Source organism: Astyanax mexicanus, chromosome 3 (assembly GCF_023375975.1).
Source record: "Astyanax mexicanus isolate ESR-SI-001 chromosome 3, AstMex3_surface, whole genome shotgun sequence".
Taxonomy (NCBI): domain Eukaryota; kingdom Metazoa; phylum Chordata; class Actinopteri; order Characiformes; family Acestrorhamphidae; genus Astyanax; species Astyanax mexicanus.
Window position 1 is genome coordinate 32,988,686 of NC_064410.1, and position 18,531 is coordinate 33,007,216.

Below are 18,531 nucleotides of genomic sequence, written 5' to 3' on the forward strand. Positions count from 1 at the left end.
ACTGGTGGTGTGTCAGCTAATTAAAATGTTAGTTAGTAAAACATGAGACAAGGTAATATGCCACTCTCTTGTCCTGTGTTCACCCAGCCAATCAGCCATAGATATTTGCTAGTTTTCCACTTTTAATGGCTAGCATGATTTTGAACACGTTTGCGTCTTATGCAACAGAAAAACTAGCGACCAAAACATCTGCTATGCCTGTTTATACATGGGCACTCAATCCAGACTTCAACACTTTCAATTTAAACTCTGTTTACATGATATGCCATAAACAATTTCCTTGTTTGTAATTACTGGTTGTTACAGTGATCAGTTTTAAACTTGCTTTGCCAGATGAACCATTTTGTAAAGTAGTTACGTTTTAGAACCTGAACCTCAGTTTAATGGAAACGCTTTACCTTTCAGTTAAACAGAAAGAGAAACCATAGTCACTTCAGAGCACCTCATTTCAGAGTAGTCTGAGCTGATTGACATTATTTGCAAACTGGTAATTCTTTGACATCACAATTTTACATTCTCCTCCGGTTGGTGAAGCTTAGCAGCATTCTGTGATTTCAAGAAATGACAGACAGAATAGCAGACACTAATTTTATTTGAGCAAGCATATCTTCAATTGAATTTCACAATGCTGGCGTTGAGCAGTCCCTCGCCTCTCCTCCCAGGACACGCCAAGCTTTTGAAAGTAAAATTAGTAAAATAAGGAATGCTATGGGTATTTACCCCTTTTTTTAATGGAATATTTTTTTAAAACACCAGATTTTACATTTTTTACTTTTTCCATTTTTCTGATTTTTTTTTTTATTTAAGATAATTTACTAGGCCTAGCATTCTCTTTTTCCAGACCTGGCAGAATCTAGTTCCATTTTTCCTTTTTTTAAAATAGTTTTAAATCTTTTTGCAATGTTTTGTTTTTCAATGTTACATTTTTTCCCCCCTCGGTGAAGCAAGTTTCGAAGTTCTGTCCCTGCAACAGAAAAAGGAAAAATAAAAATCAGTTTCAAATGCATAAACACAGAAGTCACACAGTAAGTCTAGAGCAGTTATTGGTATATTGATGAGAACTGCAAGTTCACGTTACCTCTGCTTAGACGGTTGGCACACCAGCAGAGTTGGTTACATTTTTCTGAGCGGCTTCTTTAGCCTGATGAGCCTGGAGCACAGCGACTGCCTCATCAACCTGAAAGACATTGAAAGTAGAAGCTTAAAATTCAACCCAAATACTGATACTTGTTTGGCTCATGGCCTCAATTTAGACAATGATATGGCTGCACAACACCCATACCAAACAGTGATTTACAAATAATGCATTGTATTTGACCTTGGAGCGCAGAGATTCAGGAGACTCCAGCATGTGCAGCAGCTCGGAGTTGTCAATCTCCAGCAGCATGCCTGTGATCTTGCCGGCCAGAGTCGGATGCATGTTCTGAATAAGTGGGAAGAGGCGTTCACCTGGAAGAAAATACAAAAGGTTAATCAGGAGAGGTCTTTACATTAAACTGATAGTAATGCAATAGCAAATCAAATGTTTACCTAGAGGTAATGTAATCAGATAATCCATCTTAAACCTTGAAATAGCCATAGTTTCAAAATAATTATTAAACTGCATAAAACGGCAACTAATCTATAAAGAGAAATTTGAAGCAAACAGTAAAGTGTACACATTTCTAAAAACAAGCACCAGTGAACCATCTTCCTGCCAGCACAAAGCAGTACACAAACAAATCCTTCAATCATCATTACTCATTACCTTTAGACAGTCAAATGCAATATTTCAAAGAAAGCTCATGACACTTACCCAGCATCTGCTTCTGCTCCTGTGGAGGTGCGGCAGCCAACATGGAGGCTGTGAGAGGCTCCTGTCCCTGCACGTGCACAGCAGGCTAAAAGAGAGCAAACGAATGTCAGTTATTAGGCCTTCATAGTTACGTGATCCAACAGCAAAAAGAAACTGTGCCAACATTTGCAACATTAAATGTTACAAGTAAAGACTCACCTGCTGCATTGAGACCTGAGGCTGTGTGTTCATGTGCTGCTGGGGGTTGCGCACTCCTGCTGCGTATTTGTACTGTGGCACACTGCGCACCGGAGCTGCGGCAGCAGCGGCTGCAGCTGTTGCAGGCCGTGGACCCATTGTCTGTGCAGCTGAAGATGGAGAGCACACAGTTTAGAATACTGGTTCCTCAATGATTTAAACCCAGACCATCCATACCCTGATGATCAATGAGAGCAAATAAAGCTGTTAAAATTAAATACTTACCAACACGCTGAGCGGACATCATGCGGGGCACCTGTGAGGGAGGCCGCATCGCACCGAACGTCTGAGGTCTTGGAGCTGATGGGCGCATGGTGGCTGGCATGTTCTGGAAGTCTGGAGAAAGAAATTAAGCACTCTTTAGAAGCTGAAAACTCAACAAACCAAGACATCTGATTTATGAACTAAAAATACCCATTATTCTATGGATTACTAGGCTGATTTAAAAAGTGAAAGCATTTTACTTTAAGGAAAATGTGAACTTGCATTAAATCTTTTCAGTTAAGTTGCGCTCATTTTGAATAAACTAGTCCATAAATTGGGTATTAATTAAAAGGAACACCTGTGTGTCTGTAGGTGTACTTACGTTGAGGTCGGACACCCTGGGTAGCCCAGCGTGGGCTTGGTCGAAGCTGGGCCAGCTGACTTGTAGGATAGTACGCAGCTCTGTTTTGGGCCTTTGAATAAAACCAACAATGACTATTAAATTGCTGTGAAAACATCAAAACATTTTGCTGCAAAAATGCACATTTGGATGCCTGATCTGCAAGTCCTTAATCATTAAGTGCAATCGGCAATTTTAGATGCAACACAAACCTGTGGAATGGCAGCCATGAAGTATCCGGATGGTGGGGCAGGCTGGTACGGGTTGAGAACAGGGTTGGGAACTGCACGGACGCTGGCCATCCTCTGCATGTACTGGTTGGTAAGGTGAGCCTGACGCTCCTCTTTACGCTGAGCCAGAGCAACATACAGTGGCTTTGTGGCAACAATTCGCCCGTTCATCTCTGTTACAGCCTTAGTGGCCTCCTCAGGAGAGGAAAAGCAGACGAATCCGAATCCTTTACTGCGACCTCCGTCCATCATAACCTGCAGAAAAAAGATTAAGTGAGAACACTGCTGCTAACCAGAACTAGGGACATGTTACAACATTTTATAAGTATTTGTCTTCGTGATGAGGCAAACATCACTGATCATTATAGACTAAAATATAAAAATATAGAGTCTTAGGCTAATTTGCCTAGATGATTAAAAAACAAAATCTTTCAAATGTGACTGTTCCATTTAGTCTGTTTAAACTGTGGTCTAATTGATGTCTGGAGAAACTGCTCTAAAACTGGTGATTAAGTAGGGAGAACTGAGCACTTGTTCATAGCCCTATTTATCCCCAATATCTTGAAAATTCGAACATGGGGCCCATGGACTACTCGCTTATTGTTGCAGCCATTTTGGCCAGTGTATCCCACTGAGGGGGGTTACACTGAATTTGACAAGGCTGCAAAAAGTATTTATACCCAACAGAATCATTTTTATTCATCAATGAAATTAAACAGTGTATGTGTATATATATATAAAAAAAATAAATAAATAAATAAAAAAAAAATGCACCAAACCACAAGTTTCTGCTAATGGTTCAATACTACAGCAATGTTGAGGCCTTAAGCTTGCCGTATTTTTGCACTATACGGTGATCGTACTCGAGAATGGAAGCCCCAGTGCTGGGAAACTAAACTGAAACTCTTATTTCAGTGGAGTGGCTTTACTGCTCCTTACAAGCTGACCGGTAAAATTCATACATACGTATTAAAAGGCACACTAATGATTTTTGGGAAAATTAGTTATAATTATAGTTCAAAATATGGCACTAATTTTCTATTTTTTTGAAGACTATAGATAAATGGATATTATGCACCATCTGCAGCAGGAAGTAAAAACAGTCTACTGGCAAAAAGGCCAGCATGTCCAATAAGAGTAAGCAAATAAACTTCTCTACAGAAAATTAAATCTCAAAGATATTCCTTTAAATTGTGCAGCTACTAAACATGTATACCTTGGCACTGGTGATGGTTCCAAAAGGTGAAAACTCTTTGCGGAGACGTTCGTCATCAATGCCATCGTCCAGGTTCTTCACGTAAAGATTGACACCCTACAAACAATAATAAAAACAAACATTACAATTTGTACAAATTTGAATTCTAAATCTTATATAGATGCATTTGAGATCAGTCTGCAAACTTACTGTACAGTAAGTCAGTAAGTACAGTAAGTACAGTAAATCACTTAATTTCAGTGCTTGTCGATAGCCCCAATTATCCCCAAGATCTACCAGTTTCAGAACGTTGGGGCCCATGGACTACTTTTACTGTGGCAGCCATTTGGGCCAGTGCAGCTCATTGCCGGTGCTGCACTGAATTTGACAAGGCTGCAAGTGGACATTTTTATATACATTTTTTTTCGTCCAATCAGACCAACCTGGTAACGAGTCATACGATCCTGCTTCATCTGCTCAAACTTGCGCTTCAGTTCAGTCTGACGCTCCACCTTCTTCTGAGCACGGCCGACGTAGATTAGCTTCCCATTGAGCTCTTTTCCATTCATCTCATCTACAGCCTGCAAGAGGTCAGGGAATACTTTACCATTTCGTTTTAAGGTCTACACTAAAACCTAAATTTTAAAACAGTAGATTTTTGGCATGTGTGAGCCAAAGAACTCAATTTTCTATACACCTTATGTAAAGTCTTAAATATATATGCAAGACTGTTCTAGATGCCACTACAAAGGTGATCCTCTTGTTAAAAATATAGCATATTGGAACAGAACTGTTTTAACTTGAAAAACATCTAACGTGGACTAAACTTAAAATGCATGTTCTTGATGTTGCACCAACCTTTTGAGCATCTTCATGCCTTTCAAAGCTGACAAAGCCAAAGCCTCTGGATTTGCCACTGTCGTCAGTCATCACACGGATACTCATAGAATTGCCTGTTAATAAAAAAAAAAAATGCACGCTTTCATTAACTTAAGTCCCAAGACCCAAAGTGAACTCTTTGCTCTATGCGTGTAGATCTAGGAAGGGGACATTTTGAAAGGGATATAGCTGCAAGTTAAAAAAAAAAAAAAAAAAAAAGTTTTGCTGAGTTTTGCTTGACTAAAATGTTTAAGGTCTATTAGGCTGATTTGCCTTAATGGAAACTGGTGATTAAGTAAGGAGGATTAAGCACTTGTTCATAGCCCTATTTATCCCCAATATCTTATAAACTCGAACATGGGGCCCATGGACTACTCGCTTATTGTGGCAGCCATTTTGGCCAATGTATCCCACTGTGGGGGTTACACTGAATTTGACAAGGCTGCAAAAAGTCATGTTTAATACCAAACAGGATCATTTTGATTTAGGATTCCTGGAATCATTTACCAGTAAAATCACTTGAGACTTCCAACCATTGTTGGAAACTACAGGTTCCCAACAATGGTTCATTTTCACAGTAAATGTTAAGGACGAAACCATACCATATTTGCTGAAGACCTCCTTAAGTTTCTCATCATCCATGTCTTCTCCAAAATTTTTGATGTAGACATTGGTGAATTCCTTGGCTCTGGCTCCAAGCTCAGCCTCGCGTTCTTTGCGAGATTTGAAGCGCCCCACAAACCTGCATTTATAAACATTTAGAGTGGAGAAAACCTTAATACAAGCTCAGTTTTATTATACAGTACCACATTTTACACAGCATTCTCCAAACATCTTGCATAGAAAAAAGTGCTTGTTAGTTTCTACACATCTGCTATTTAATCAGTGACCACAGCACCCATTTTAACCATCCATGCCAAATGTGTTGTGTCTTATGGTAGTGATGCTGGCCTAAACATTTTGAAATAAAATTCAAAGAGTGCTAGTAAAATTTCACTCTGCCGAACATAAAAAAGTCCTCCAGTCTTACAAGTTCTGTATGCGGAGCACAGACAGATTAATTTAAATGACACTGACACTAATAGTCCACTTACACTTTTCTGTCATTGAGTAACATGCCGTTCATTTTCTCAATGGCCCTTTCGGCGGCCTCCTGGGTCTCAAAGTGCACAAAGCCGTAACCTTTTGAGCCATTCTCATCACAAACCACCTTGGAAAGAAGACAAAGGGGAGCAAATGCAAATCAAAGTCATGCAGCCACCACAAGCAGTCGTGCACAAGTAAAACCAACAAGTGAACAAAAAACAAGGCAAAACCCAAAAACATGTTGCAGTCAGGAGTGGGCAATATGACTATTTATTGGATTATGATGCATTTCATGAAGCTGCTGGTCTTTTTTTTTTTTTTTTTAATATATCAAACATTGCGCATAATGAAAATGTCTAATTACACTAACTTTACCACATTGCCCAGCCCTAGATCCAGTCCACCACAAACATATGCTTGGTCTCTTACCTTGCAGGATAAGATGTTTCCAAAAGCAGAAAAGGTGTCGTAAAGGGCCTTGTTGTCAATAGATTTGTCCAAGTTCTTGATAAAGATGTTGCCAACTCCACTTTTCCTCAGTGAGGGGTCGCGTTGAGACCACATAATGCGAACAGGCCTGCCTTTGATCACATCAAAGTTCATGGTGTCCAAAGCACGCTCAGCTGTAACACGGGAAACAAAAACAAAATTATTTATTACACTGCCTACCTTTTTTGCTTTAATATTATGTGCAAATCACTTGGAAATTTTCTTAGTTATTGTTATACACTCAAAAAAAAAGGAACTATCCATGACCAGATTTTCTCTTCACATAATAATGCTGACGTTTTGATATATGAATCTTCGTTATCTTCATGCCAAAGTACTACAACATTTCTTCAAATGTCCCTCATGAACTTAACAGGTTCATCTTCAACAAGGAACAAAGTTCATTTTTATACAGTTTCATGCTTGGTGCCCATATACATGGGGTTCCCATCCCAAGTGATTGATATTTCTATATTTATGTATATTGTTACAGGGACAACTCTGCCTATATCTCCTTTAAGGACATTCTAATGAAATTGGCCACCATAGGACATAATTCAAACCAAAGAGGTGATTGATCACAATCGGCCAATGCTTATCATCTATTTTTTAGCACGTGCATGCATTATATATATATATATATATATATATATATATATATATATATATATATATATATATATATATATATATATATATATAGATATATATATTCTCGTTGGAACAACCTCTGCATGAACCCATTTACATGACTATCCAGCACATGCTAGTTATATCAGCCCTCTAGTTTTAGTGCTAAAAGAAAACGGCAAACATCAGATATGCCTGATAGTATATACATGTAGTACATTGATGCACATTTTGTAATCCCCTCCTGCCTGGGTGGGAGGTATGAAGTTATCTTGGCCTTCCACTCCTTCTCGGTCCTCCTCCACCCAGTCAGGCCTACTCCTGGTACAGCCATGTGCGCACAGGGAGCACATGCTTTTCTACAGCTTGGACTTTCTACTTTATTAAACTGCTCACATCTATAGGACCTCTTCAAACAATTATGATTCAGTTTCTGAGCCTATTAAAGCTGCTCTTTCACTAATAAGCTTAGTGCTGTGTTAGCATTAGCAGTTAGCTAGCTAACTAGCTTGCCCATGCTGGATAGGCCCAAAGCAGCCAGCTAAATAACCTTCATTTATACAACCCCCACTTTTCGGACAAGAGTGTAGTTTAGTAATTTCAGGGGGTAATGTTAATTAATAACATGGCATGATATGTCCAACAAAATCTGAGAAAATAAGCTAGTTAAAAATCAGCGTAAATCTGTATTGCTTGAAACAGAACTCAAGATCAGGACTTAGACTAAAGCAAATGCATTTAAACTTAAGTACAAAAAAACTCTTAGCTTAAAAAAAAGGCCAATACACAGATGACTGCTTTAAAAAGCTTTACCATAAAACATAAATTGATACACAATGTAAGTTTGGGAGAACTTCATATAAGCAATTAAAAATAAAGAACATTTACATAAATAGTAAGTGTGACTATATGCACATTTCATTAGATATACGTGCTTAAGCCTGTTTAACTAGATAACATAACGTTACAGCAGTTTATGCAGCTGTTAGTAGTATTAACAAACTGCTTCTACCAGTAAGTTAACATACATTTGGTCTAAAAGTGTCAATATACCCACCACATCGCCCACCCCTGCTGCCTACTTAACCTAACTAGCTATAACGTTATAGTGTTACACACAGGGAGCCCATTTTTGGTCCTGGAGGGCGGGCAAACAGCACGTTGCGGGTTATTTTCTGATCCAACACAGTCAGTCCTTACTAGTAGCCAAGATAGCCAGCTAGCTTACTAGCTTGTTGAACGCCACCTAATGTAGATTAGCTAATTAATCAATACCTAAAGCACACGATTCACGACAATTGTTTTAAACGCGTGACCGCTCGTGTGAGAAGCATTAGCTATAGTTACGTTAAAGAGTCACAGACGACCACCAGACCATGCTGCTGCATTAAGACCCTCCAGGCCCAAAGTTAGCCTGCGTCAGAACCGCGGGCTGTAGTGCTCCGCTACTCGGGGGGAAGCTCACCGTCTGCCGGCTGCTGGAAGTTGACGTAGGCGTAGCCGAGCGAGCGGCGTGTGATCATGTCTCGGCAGACGCGGATGGAGAGAATCGCCCCAGCCGGGCTGAACTTCTCATACAGCATGGCCTCGGTCACATCCTGGTGGAGATCCCCGACGTACAGGGAGGCCATCGGGTAGCTGGGAGCGCTGGGGTTCATCTTTGATTCCGATCCAAACTCGAGCGACCAGAAGATACGTTTGAATTTCCTTCAGCTCCGCTCACGCGCTTTCCTCACGCCAACGGACGAGCTTCGATTAGCAATAGGCTAACTTAAAAAAAACGTGTCCGACCTTAAAATGGGCTTTTTTAAAAAAGCTCGAGTTAAAATAGTCGCCGAATCTACAAATAAGAATTTGGGGTTAAGAAATTAAGAGATTAAATTAAGTAATCGGCGCTAATTTAAGATAAACGAGTTGTTAAATCGAAGGAAATCGGTCGTAAGGCCTTCTAGCTCGGGTTTGGGTTGAAGTTCTTCAGCGTTAGTTTCTCCTCCTGATGTGCCGAGAGTTCTGCTCCTGCTTCACCGACTTGTTTTCTTAAAAAAAAGAAAAAAGAAAGGATTTTTTAAGAGTTTTTAGATTTTTAAATTTTTTTTTGTTTTTTATTTTTTTATATAATGTGTGCCTAGCTCAGCAGCACACACGCATTCACACCGCACTAACAGCCGGGGGGTTTCGGGGAGGGCCGGATCCGCAGCGCAGTGGTATTTATAGCGCGAGCGCCGCGTCTCCGGAACGAACCATTCACCTCCGCTCAGGAGGGGGGGCCGCACCAGCGCAGCTCACGATGACGACACCTCCAGAGAGAGCTGGGCAACAGAGACTGACAGGATCAGAGATACTGTATAAAGTACTAGAGACACAGACCTGAGTATAAAGTACAAGGGATTTATCAAAAAAAGTGACTTGAGTAGAAATTGAGTTCTTTAAGATCCATATTTGAGTGAAAGTACTAAAGTATTTCAAAGTTTTTGTACTTAAGTATTTTAGTAGTAATTTACTGAAAAGTGCTGAAAGTAAAAGAACAGTACAGTATTATGTAGTTATTACAGAAAGCAGAGTAAAAGGCAGAAAGGGAGCAGCACGGTCTTATTAGACTATATAACTAGGTTGATTGTGTTTTTTGCTCAGTGACGAGGAGCCTAATCAAACAGAGCAGTGCAGTGCAGTGCAGTGTATGAGGGTTTGGAATTATTTGTAACATTTTCATAATTGTAGCGAGTAACAATGCAGCACATAACAAAATGATGGAAGTAATAGTTTTAAATACATCGAAAATATGTAGTAAAGTGAAAGTGGTCATAGGAAAGAAAAAAATATACTCCAGTAGATACATATACAGCATTTTAGTAATTTAAAAAAGATTTATAGTAATATTTGGGAAATATTTAAAGGTTAAAAAGTTTAAAAAAGCATAACTTTTATTTCATCATTTCGTTCTTGAATCAAGAAAAAAATGTCAGAACTGGTTATATGTAATATATTATTTTTTAATAAAAACATTCAGAAGCAAAAATACACTTTAAAAATAACTGCTTTTGTCACAAACACTAATTAAGCACACACGCATTTTGTAAATGATGTCACATGTTTACACATTAACATACTGTGCTGTGACACCATCTGTGCCGTTCAGTATATGTCACTTAGGAACTTCATGAGGTAAAGTGAAGGACAAAGTGCTGTAAAGACCTTGCCACGTCTTTTAACAGGGGTTCTGTTTTGTATGTATTCTATATTTAACTGGCGGTTCTGTATTGTATGTATTCTGTATTTAACAGGGGTTCTATATTGTATCTATTCTCTATTTAACTGCTGGTTCTGTATTGTATCAGGTCTTTTTTTCTGATTCTCTTTTCCGAAAAGCTGCTTTGTGACAACATCAGTTGTAAAAAGTGCTATACAAACAAATTTGTTTGATTTGATTTTAAATAGCCTGTGGCACATCCATGTTCATGGAATCTTAAGGGATAAACACCCAATATCGCAGTTGCTATGTTCACACTGCTGAGAAGTGGTTAGTAGCAGAGAATCATATCAAGGATAATGAAATGTCATTAAAATGATTTAAATGCTCAGAATTTTCAGATACGTGATATACATTTTTTTCTATTTGAATAAAATAGATAAAAGATAATAGATAAAAAGATAATAGATCCCACTTACAAAGGCAAAAAAAATCTTTCTCCTTTTTTAAATTGGTATATGCAATGACCATAGGTAATAAACATAGGTAACTGCCTTCACACAAACTGTGTGATCTGATGTGAATTTACAAGAATGATGCATTAAATGCTCATTGGAGGCACCTTTCAGCATTATTGTTGGGGGAATTTAGAGAAATATGACACCCTACAGCCCTGCACAACTAGTGATCATGCACAAGTGAGGGATGCAAGGGTGAAAATGTTAGCGATACCAGGTGATAACAAATTATGCAGTACATTGCACATCCAAAGGATGCATGACCACAGATAAAAGTTGGACAGTACTGTATGTACAACTAATTTAACAAGACACAAATAGACAGAAGTGTCAATAAACTGTTTAATACCATTGCTTTACCTACTAAAATGTAATGCTTCTGAAATCTGTTAGTGAGGCTCTTAAGTTGGAATTTCTTACTTGGAATCCATCAGAACGTGTCTAGCATTGTGCATCAGAAATCCTCTGCTTTAACTTAAATGCTTTTCAAATCACAAAGAATATAACTAATTGTTGTGGGAACTTTTTTTTTTTTTACCTCAAATTGAATGAGTTATTGTCTATTAACAACCAAAATAACAACAGTGTACTTAAACATACTGATGTGTTTACTGAAAAGTAATAAATGTTAAAAAATGTTCTCATCTCCAGCCTGCATTAATATTTACCAGCTTTATAAATTGGTATTAGACCCTCTGTTTCTGCCTGAGGATCCCCTTGAGGGAAGTCAGTGAAGATTTAATAGTTAATACCAATTCTGAAACAGATGGCCTGACAGGGTGTATTGTGGCATCAGGCCAACTGATGACCACAATGGTTTCAGACACTCTTTCTGGGGTTCTGGATTGGCTACTGTTTACAAGCCGTGATAAAATATTTGCCCTCAGGGATAAATCCTAGATATGTGAGGCATATGTACATATGTACAGCAGCACAACATTGTTTTTCTTTTGTTTTAAAGATGGTTAAAGGTAAATGTTTTAAAGATAAATAGTTAAAACTAATTTGTGTCATTTTTTTACACACAAAAGTGTGTATTGATATCTCGTTACCATTCCTTATGCAAAACAGAACTACAATAAATATGATGTAAGGCAAGGAGAAGCTAAGAAAAATGATTTACATAAATGGCTCATTTGTAGACGGAAGAAAAATCAATCATGTGAAAAAGTTAAAAAGGTACAAAAATGACAAACCAGTGCTCCCTGCAACTTAATAGGATCATATCGCTGTAACAGAGTTCTGCAAAAACTCTCTTGAGTAATTTACCTGTACATATTTTCAATAACCTTTAGAATATACACATACATTCATGTTAAGTATACATGACAGGCATATAAGTCACTTTACTAGAGACCAAACTGCTGTAGGATTAGGATTTAGGATTTAACTTTATTGATCCACATTGGGAAAATTCACTTGTTACAGCAGGACAAAAAATATTAAGAATATAGAAACATTTACACATACTGGTGTATAAGAAGATACATAAACAAACTAAAATAAGATAGACAAAAGAACATAAAAAACTGTTATATATACATACATACACATATACAAAAATAGCCTCCTATATGGAGTATATGGCATGAAAACTTCCACAATTCAACCTACATCAAGCTCTTTAGTATAAAATATGGTACATTTTTCATTATATGGACCCTTTAACTATTCTGCTAGTGTTTATATCTCTGCTACATGCTAGTCTATGATTACAGAGAACACTGATTCATACAGTTTCAGAAATCACAGTACACAAGCCTATTAGGGAGCACAGAACATTAGCCTTGTAGCTCATGCGAATGACTTATTATGAAAATACTTTTAAAATCATGCAACAATACATTATTTTCTGCAGAAATTTACTTGCAGAATCAATTATTTAATTAAGAGTTAAAACAAATACATTATGTGTTTGAGATTCTAATCGTCTAATTTAACAGTTTGTCGAAAGTGTAATTTCAGTTTTAGTCATAATTTCATATTTAAAAATGACAGTCACTATTGGTTTTAGTTTAATATTTTTAAAGAACATTTTAAATGCTAGAGTTTGTGGTGGTGTAATAACCTGTCAATCGTGTCAGCATGTGAGGGCTTGTCATGTTTTGGGTAAGCTTACAGCTATGCTGTCAAAATTGTTCACAGGTTTACATAGTTCAGAGGTTACTGTTCCAGTAAATATGTTACAATAAACCTAGTTTCCTTCAGGACCTGATCAACCAGCCCAGTCACTTTTATTCACTGCTCAGTAATGAGCTGGAGAGAGAGAGGAAAAGGAAATAAATAAAGATCTATTTGAGATATTGCCTGTAAACTGATGCCAACTGGAATGATATATAATAATAATCACTAAATAACATTCCATACATTTTACAAGTCTCTGCATAAATCAGTGGTTTAGATGAACAGTGTTTAGTGATTGAAATGGTTAATAGTACAGAAACTTACTGTCTGATGTCTCTACAGTGATACTGGTGATAAAACCAGGGGTGGGATGGTGGGAAACCAGGGGTCATTAAAACTGTCCCACAAATATAGGCATTTTATTTACTATCCAAACCCACCAGTTAGGGGTGGGCAATATGCCAATATTGTATCATATAGGTGATACATGCATGTATGCCATGTATGTTCAGTTTCGTCAACAGCTCACCAAGTAACAAATTTACCAATTTACCAAACCTCTTGTTGATATGATGAGAACTAGAAATAACTCTATTAAACTCAGATTAGGAGATGCTTTAAAGAAAACATTGTTGTAAAAGCTCTGCTTTTTGTAAAATTGCTGTTTGTATTTATTTTAATGCTAATGCTTTACTGGGCTAATAAACACTTACTTCACAGTTAAGACTCTTATTCTTCACTAAAATTCCCACAGGTGCCTAAACATATACACAATACTGTATACATATATATATATATATATATATATATATATATATATATATATATATATATAAGGTCCTCTTTAAATGACATAAATTAACGTACAAGTAGTGTAAGACAGTCTTATTTTGTTGGTAATTTAATTATTTCCTTTTTATCTGTGTCATGTGTCATATGTCACATGATAGTGTGACCACAGCTTGATGATCAGTGTTTAATTTATGAGTCATGGTTCAAATCACAGAATTGACTAACCATTCATTTAATGGGGGCATTCACGTTCATTCATGTTTCTTTAGTGTGTTGGAAAAATCTGATTGCATCTAATTTCATTTATTCAGCATCAGAACTCGATAAATGAGTCAGAATGTCAACACTTTGAACAGCTTCACACATTTTTTGTGACCTGCTCAGAAAGAGAAAACAAGTCCCTCTGGCTTATGATTACATTACAGACAGTAACTTTGATGAGTAGGTCTAATAAAGGAGGAGATAATATCTAAGAAGACACTGATGATACAGTGATCAAAGTAAAAAGACAGTCACAATCATCATTACACAACTGCAGACGTGTGTAGAGAGAACTCCACCCCCAGAAAATGTACTGTGATGCCAGTTAAACATAAATTGCAGTAAAAGTGTATTTCAAAATTAAAAAGAAAGCTCAAAAATCGTAGGAACTGTAGAACTGCAGTGTAGTTTCTTACTCCACCCAGCAGCTATCAGCACTCCCAAGAGGTGTGAGTACCAGTAATGCAGTCCAGAAATTCAGGAACTAGTAACACTTTATAATAAGAGTACATTATTTAACAACACTTATACCATAACTAATTATTAACCAACACTAGTTAAAACATTGATAATCATTTCTCTTTACATTTTAAACTAATGTCTCAATTCCTTATATACATCATTCTTAACATTAAAATGTAGTAATATTTAATAGTGCCTTAACTAGTGTCAATTAATAATTAGTTCTTAAACATTACTTGTTTATTACTGTCAGAAGTATGGTTGTAAAGTGGTGCCCAGGAATAAAATGTTAAGGACTGAACCTGATATTTTACAGCATTTTGCTGAAATGGTTATGTCCTATCCAGACAAACTGGGTGTTCGAAAAAAAAAAAATATTTGTGAGTGTTTTTAGTTTTCTTCTAAAAATGGCATTTTTGGTCACTCTTCAAGATTAAGTTTTTTTTAACTCAGTTTTTAGTGTTGTTGTGTAAATGTGGAAAACAGAGCTTTATGAAAACATTAATATCCTAACACATGCATATTTCTGCTGAATCTCAAATACCTTCTTACTTCCCTACATCAGGAGCGTCAAATCTTATTTACAAGTAGACTCTCATCAACTCTTTGAAGACTGACCAATTTATTAAACAGCTGCTGGTTATTTGTAAAGAAAAACTTTAGCCACACCGATTAATTTTGCTGATAGGGTCTGACCCACCCGTCCTTATTTAGTGAAATGCATACTGTAAGTCACAAAACTACATTCAGATACAGATGGCATTGCATCTGTATGTATGCATGAATTTATATTATGGAATAGAACACTACTTGGACTTAAACTTCATTTTCTTGTGTTTTCTTTGCGTTGTTTTGATTTAGCAAGCATCTATTTTTTCTCTAAGTGGAAAAAATATTTTTTTAAACTTGAAGGGAGGGAAATTTTTCGTTCTAAAAATATCAGAATTTGTGTGGGTGGCTCGCTGTTATACTACTCGGCAATTCTGCATCAGCAGCAGTTCGAAAAGATATGATGACTTTACATGTATCAGAGGAGGCGTGTGCTAGTCTTCACCCTTCTGGTGTTGGGACATTACTAGTGATAGGGGGAGTCCTAATGAGTGGGTTGGGTAATTGGCTGTGTAATTTAGGGAGAAAAAAAATAGAAATAAAATTATAAAAAAGGTAAAAGAAGTGACATAAAAACTCTTACATAAATGTTACCCTTCCAAACAGTATTTTCTCAGTATATTATCTAAGTAAAAATGCACATCTTTGGTTTTGTACATTTATTTAAGTTTTTATTATTTTAATAATGTAATTATTTGTGTGTATTAATGATATTGTTTTACCCGGTCCTTGGATGTTGCCAGTTTCTTTGGCAAAAAGTAAGCTATAGTTATCCTGTCTTCCTAATAAAATGCCCAGTAAGTGCATCTATATTAAATGAAAAGAAATATGAATATTTCAGTGGTTCTTTGCCTTAATTAAAGGTCAAAGACAATAACAAAGACAATCACCCATAGATGTTTCTACACAGAAGTAAAAATATTCAAAGAACCCATTTGGCTTGCAGTATAAAATTATAGAGTACCACAAGTTTGGACACACAACTTTTTTATGTAAAGTTTGACCCGATACCGATGGATGTTGGACCCATAGGCTCTCATGTCCTCTGTCCCGCCAGACTGATGGAAGTTTCTGAAGTCAGCTCTTCTCCACCACCACCACAGATTCAATTAAATTAAATTAAATTAAATTTTATTTATATAGAGCTTTTTACAACAAAGGTTGTCACAAAGCCGCTTTACAGGAAAAACAGGTCCATGGATGATGAGCAGCTGATCCACAGATCAGCTGCTCATCATCCATCTTACTCTCCACTATGGATTACGTCCAAGCCATTAGTGGCGCTGCTATACTCCTGAATATATAAAACCTTTTTGGATGTATAAAGACTTTTTAAATTTTAATTCAAAAGCCGTTTGACCAGTGGTAGGATGGTCCCCTCTTAAATGTGAGTCTTGGTCCTCCCAAGGTTTCTTCCTCCCCCTGCAGCTCTGAGGGAGTTTTTCCTTGCCTCCGCACTCACTGGGGTTCTGTATTCTGTATTTTCTATGTTTAATGTTTTTGCCTGACTCTGTCCTGTAATCATGTTTCTGTAAAGCTGCTTTGTGCCAACACCAGTTGTAAAAAGCGCTATACAAATACATTTGATTTGATTTTTTTTCTTTATTATTATTATTTTCTACATTGTAGATTAAAATAGAAGACATCAAAACTATGAAGGAATGCACATACAACTGTGAAGTAAACAAAAAAGTGTTAAACAAGCCTAAACTGTTGTTTTATATGTTTTATACTTTAGATTTTTCAGAATGGCACCTTTTGCTTTAATGTTAACTTTGCCCACTCTTGGCAGATTCTCTCAGTCGGTTTCATGGGGAAGAACTAGGAATGGTTACTCTGGTTGTAAAGAAGTTTTAGAGATGCTGAGCTCTTGTTAACAGCTTTTCATGGGTGTGGTTTTTATGTCAGATGTTTATGAAGAACTAGATTTGTGTGTACTGCCTAACTGCATATGTATTCCTTTATAGTTTTTAGGTGTTTAATATTATTCTACAATGTAGTATAAGGAACAAGTATTAATGAGAATGTGTATCCAAACTTTTGACTGGTACTGTATGCACTTGTTTTCATTCTCCACATGGGGGCCCTGCAGACAAAAAAATTAAATGTACTTCTTCATGTCGAGCGGCTAAATCAGCAGTAAATAAGCAGCTGTGATTGGACCAAATGTGTCTTTATTTGATTTTATTTATTCCTTGTAAGTTTCATACCTTGATTCACAGATGTGCAGTTTCTATTGTGTTGTCTGGTTATGTGGTGTCATATCATGTCTGTATACATTTATGTTCAATTGATTTTATGAATTGCTTCTGATCTATGCTCAGACAGCTCATCGACCATGCACTCTTCAATGAAGGTTCTTTAAGGGTTCTATATATAACTCAAATAACACTGTAGATGCCTATATGTTTTTTTGCCTGATGACATTTTAAAATAAAATAAAAATGCAGGCACAACACCTTAAAATGAGCATTTAAATTAAACTTACTCATGTAAAACAAATAGAGACTATAGAGTCTATCTGTTATCAGAACTGTTTTCTATAAACAATGACAACGGTACAAAACAGAGCTGAACGCACTAGCAGGCAGAAGGCATACTGTAGTCCATGTTTATAGAAAACAGTGTGCCACAAACTCTTATCAAAAATGGTTCATTGACTCAAAACAATCCTGGGGTTACTGAGGTTTTCCCTCACAACATTTCTAATAACCTTTATTACAGGGCTGGGCGAAACTGTAAAATAATTCATCTCAATATTTTTTAGATTGTATATGAGCAGAGCCTACATACACAATATTATTTACCAACTTATATGAGTCACTTAAATCTCCACCTATTTACCCTACCAAAGTTTAGCTCCACCCACTCAAACTGCAGATAATACTAAAGACTAAATCATTTTCAAATACATTTCTAGAAAAGAATAACAACGGGGAAAAAAGCATCTGCAGCAACTTTTTTTTAAACTGTACTTTTTTATAGTTCCTGCCAATTTGTTGGGGCTACATTAGCATTGTAGCCTCAGGTCTAGACTAATCATCTACATATAGAGTTGGGATGGTTACAAAACTCAGTGCATCTTGGCCTGGCCAAAAAAAAGTTGCTGATCTGAGGTTACTGCAGTTGGTCTGCAGGTTTAGGTTCAGCAACAGTATGTGCTGAAAAAATGAGGTCAGCTGACTACCTGAATATACTGAATATAGACCAGGTTATTCCATGGATTTCTTCTCCCTTGATGGCTCGGGCATATTCCAAGATGACAATGCCAGGATTCATGGGGCTGAAATTGTGAAAGAGTGGTTCAGGGAGCATGAGATCATTTTCACACATGAATTGTTCACCAAAGAGTCTAGATCTTAACCTCATTGAGAATCTTTGGGATGTGCTGGAGAAGGCTTTGTGCAGTCGTCAGACTCTACCATCATCAATG

At 36.9% G+C, this 18,531-nt stretch overlaps 1 protein-coding gene and 3 non-coding genes across 4 annotated transcripts; all 4 read right to left on the bottom strand.

Annotated features, from left to right (window-relative positions):
• Positions 1–789: 789 nt before the first annotated feature.
• Positions 790–9,343, bottom strand: pabpc1b (poly A binding protein, cytoplasmic 1 b). Its single transcript, XM_007230817.4, has 15 exons — positions 8,611–9,343; positions 6,456–6,649; positions 6,035–6,150; positions 5,543–5,682; positions 4,920–5,014; positions 4,505–4,642; positions 4,083–4,178; positions 2,849–3,121; positions 2,619–2,709; positions 2,258–2,368; positions 1,994–2,142; positions 1,796–1,880; positions 1,319–1,449; positions 1,079–1,177; positions 790–964 (listed from the first exon to the last, which is right to left on the bottom strand). Exons 1-14 carry the CDS (start codon positions 8,801–8,803, stop codon positions 1,085–1,087), a joined length of 1,905 nt encoding a protein of 634 aa, XP_007230879.2. The 5' UTR covers positions 8,804–9,343; the 3' UTR covers positions 790–964; positions 1,079–1,084.
• LOC125799533 (small nucleolar RNA SNORA5) lies at positions 3,396–3,532 on the bottom strand. Its single transcript, XR_007438515.1, has one exon. It is a non-coding gene; the product is annotated as a small nucleolar RNA SNORA5 (small nucleolar RNA).
• LOC125799532 (small nucleolar RNA SNORA5) lies at positions 4,324–4,459 on the bottom strand. Its single transcript, XR_007438514.1, has one exon. It is a non-coding gene; the product is annotated as a small nucleolar RNA SNORA5 (small nucleolar RNA).
• Positions 5,252–5,387, bottom strand: LOC125799534 (small nucleolar RNA SNORA5). The gene has a single exon (XR_007438516.1). It is a non-coding gene; the product is annotated as a small nucleolar RNA SNORA5 (small nucleolar RNA).
• Positions 9,344–18,531: the final 9,188 nt, after the last annotated feature.

Excerpts from the sequence above, each read along its gene's own strand:
- pabpc1b (XM_007230817.4), bottom strand. The coding sequence starts at position 8,803 with ATGAACCCCAGCGCTCCCAGCTACCCGATGGCCTCCCTGTACGTCGGG. Across the intron at positions 6,151-6,455 it reads GAAACATCTTATCCTGCAAG|GTGGTTTGTGATGAGAATGG; the intron begins GTAAGAGACCAA and ends CTTCTTTCCAAG. Across the intron at positions 1,178-1,318 it reads CTGAATCTCTGCGCTCCAAG|GTTGATGAGGCAGTCGCTGT; the intron begins GTCAAATACAAT and ends AATGTCTTTCAG.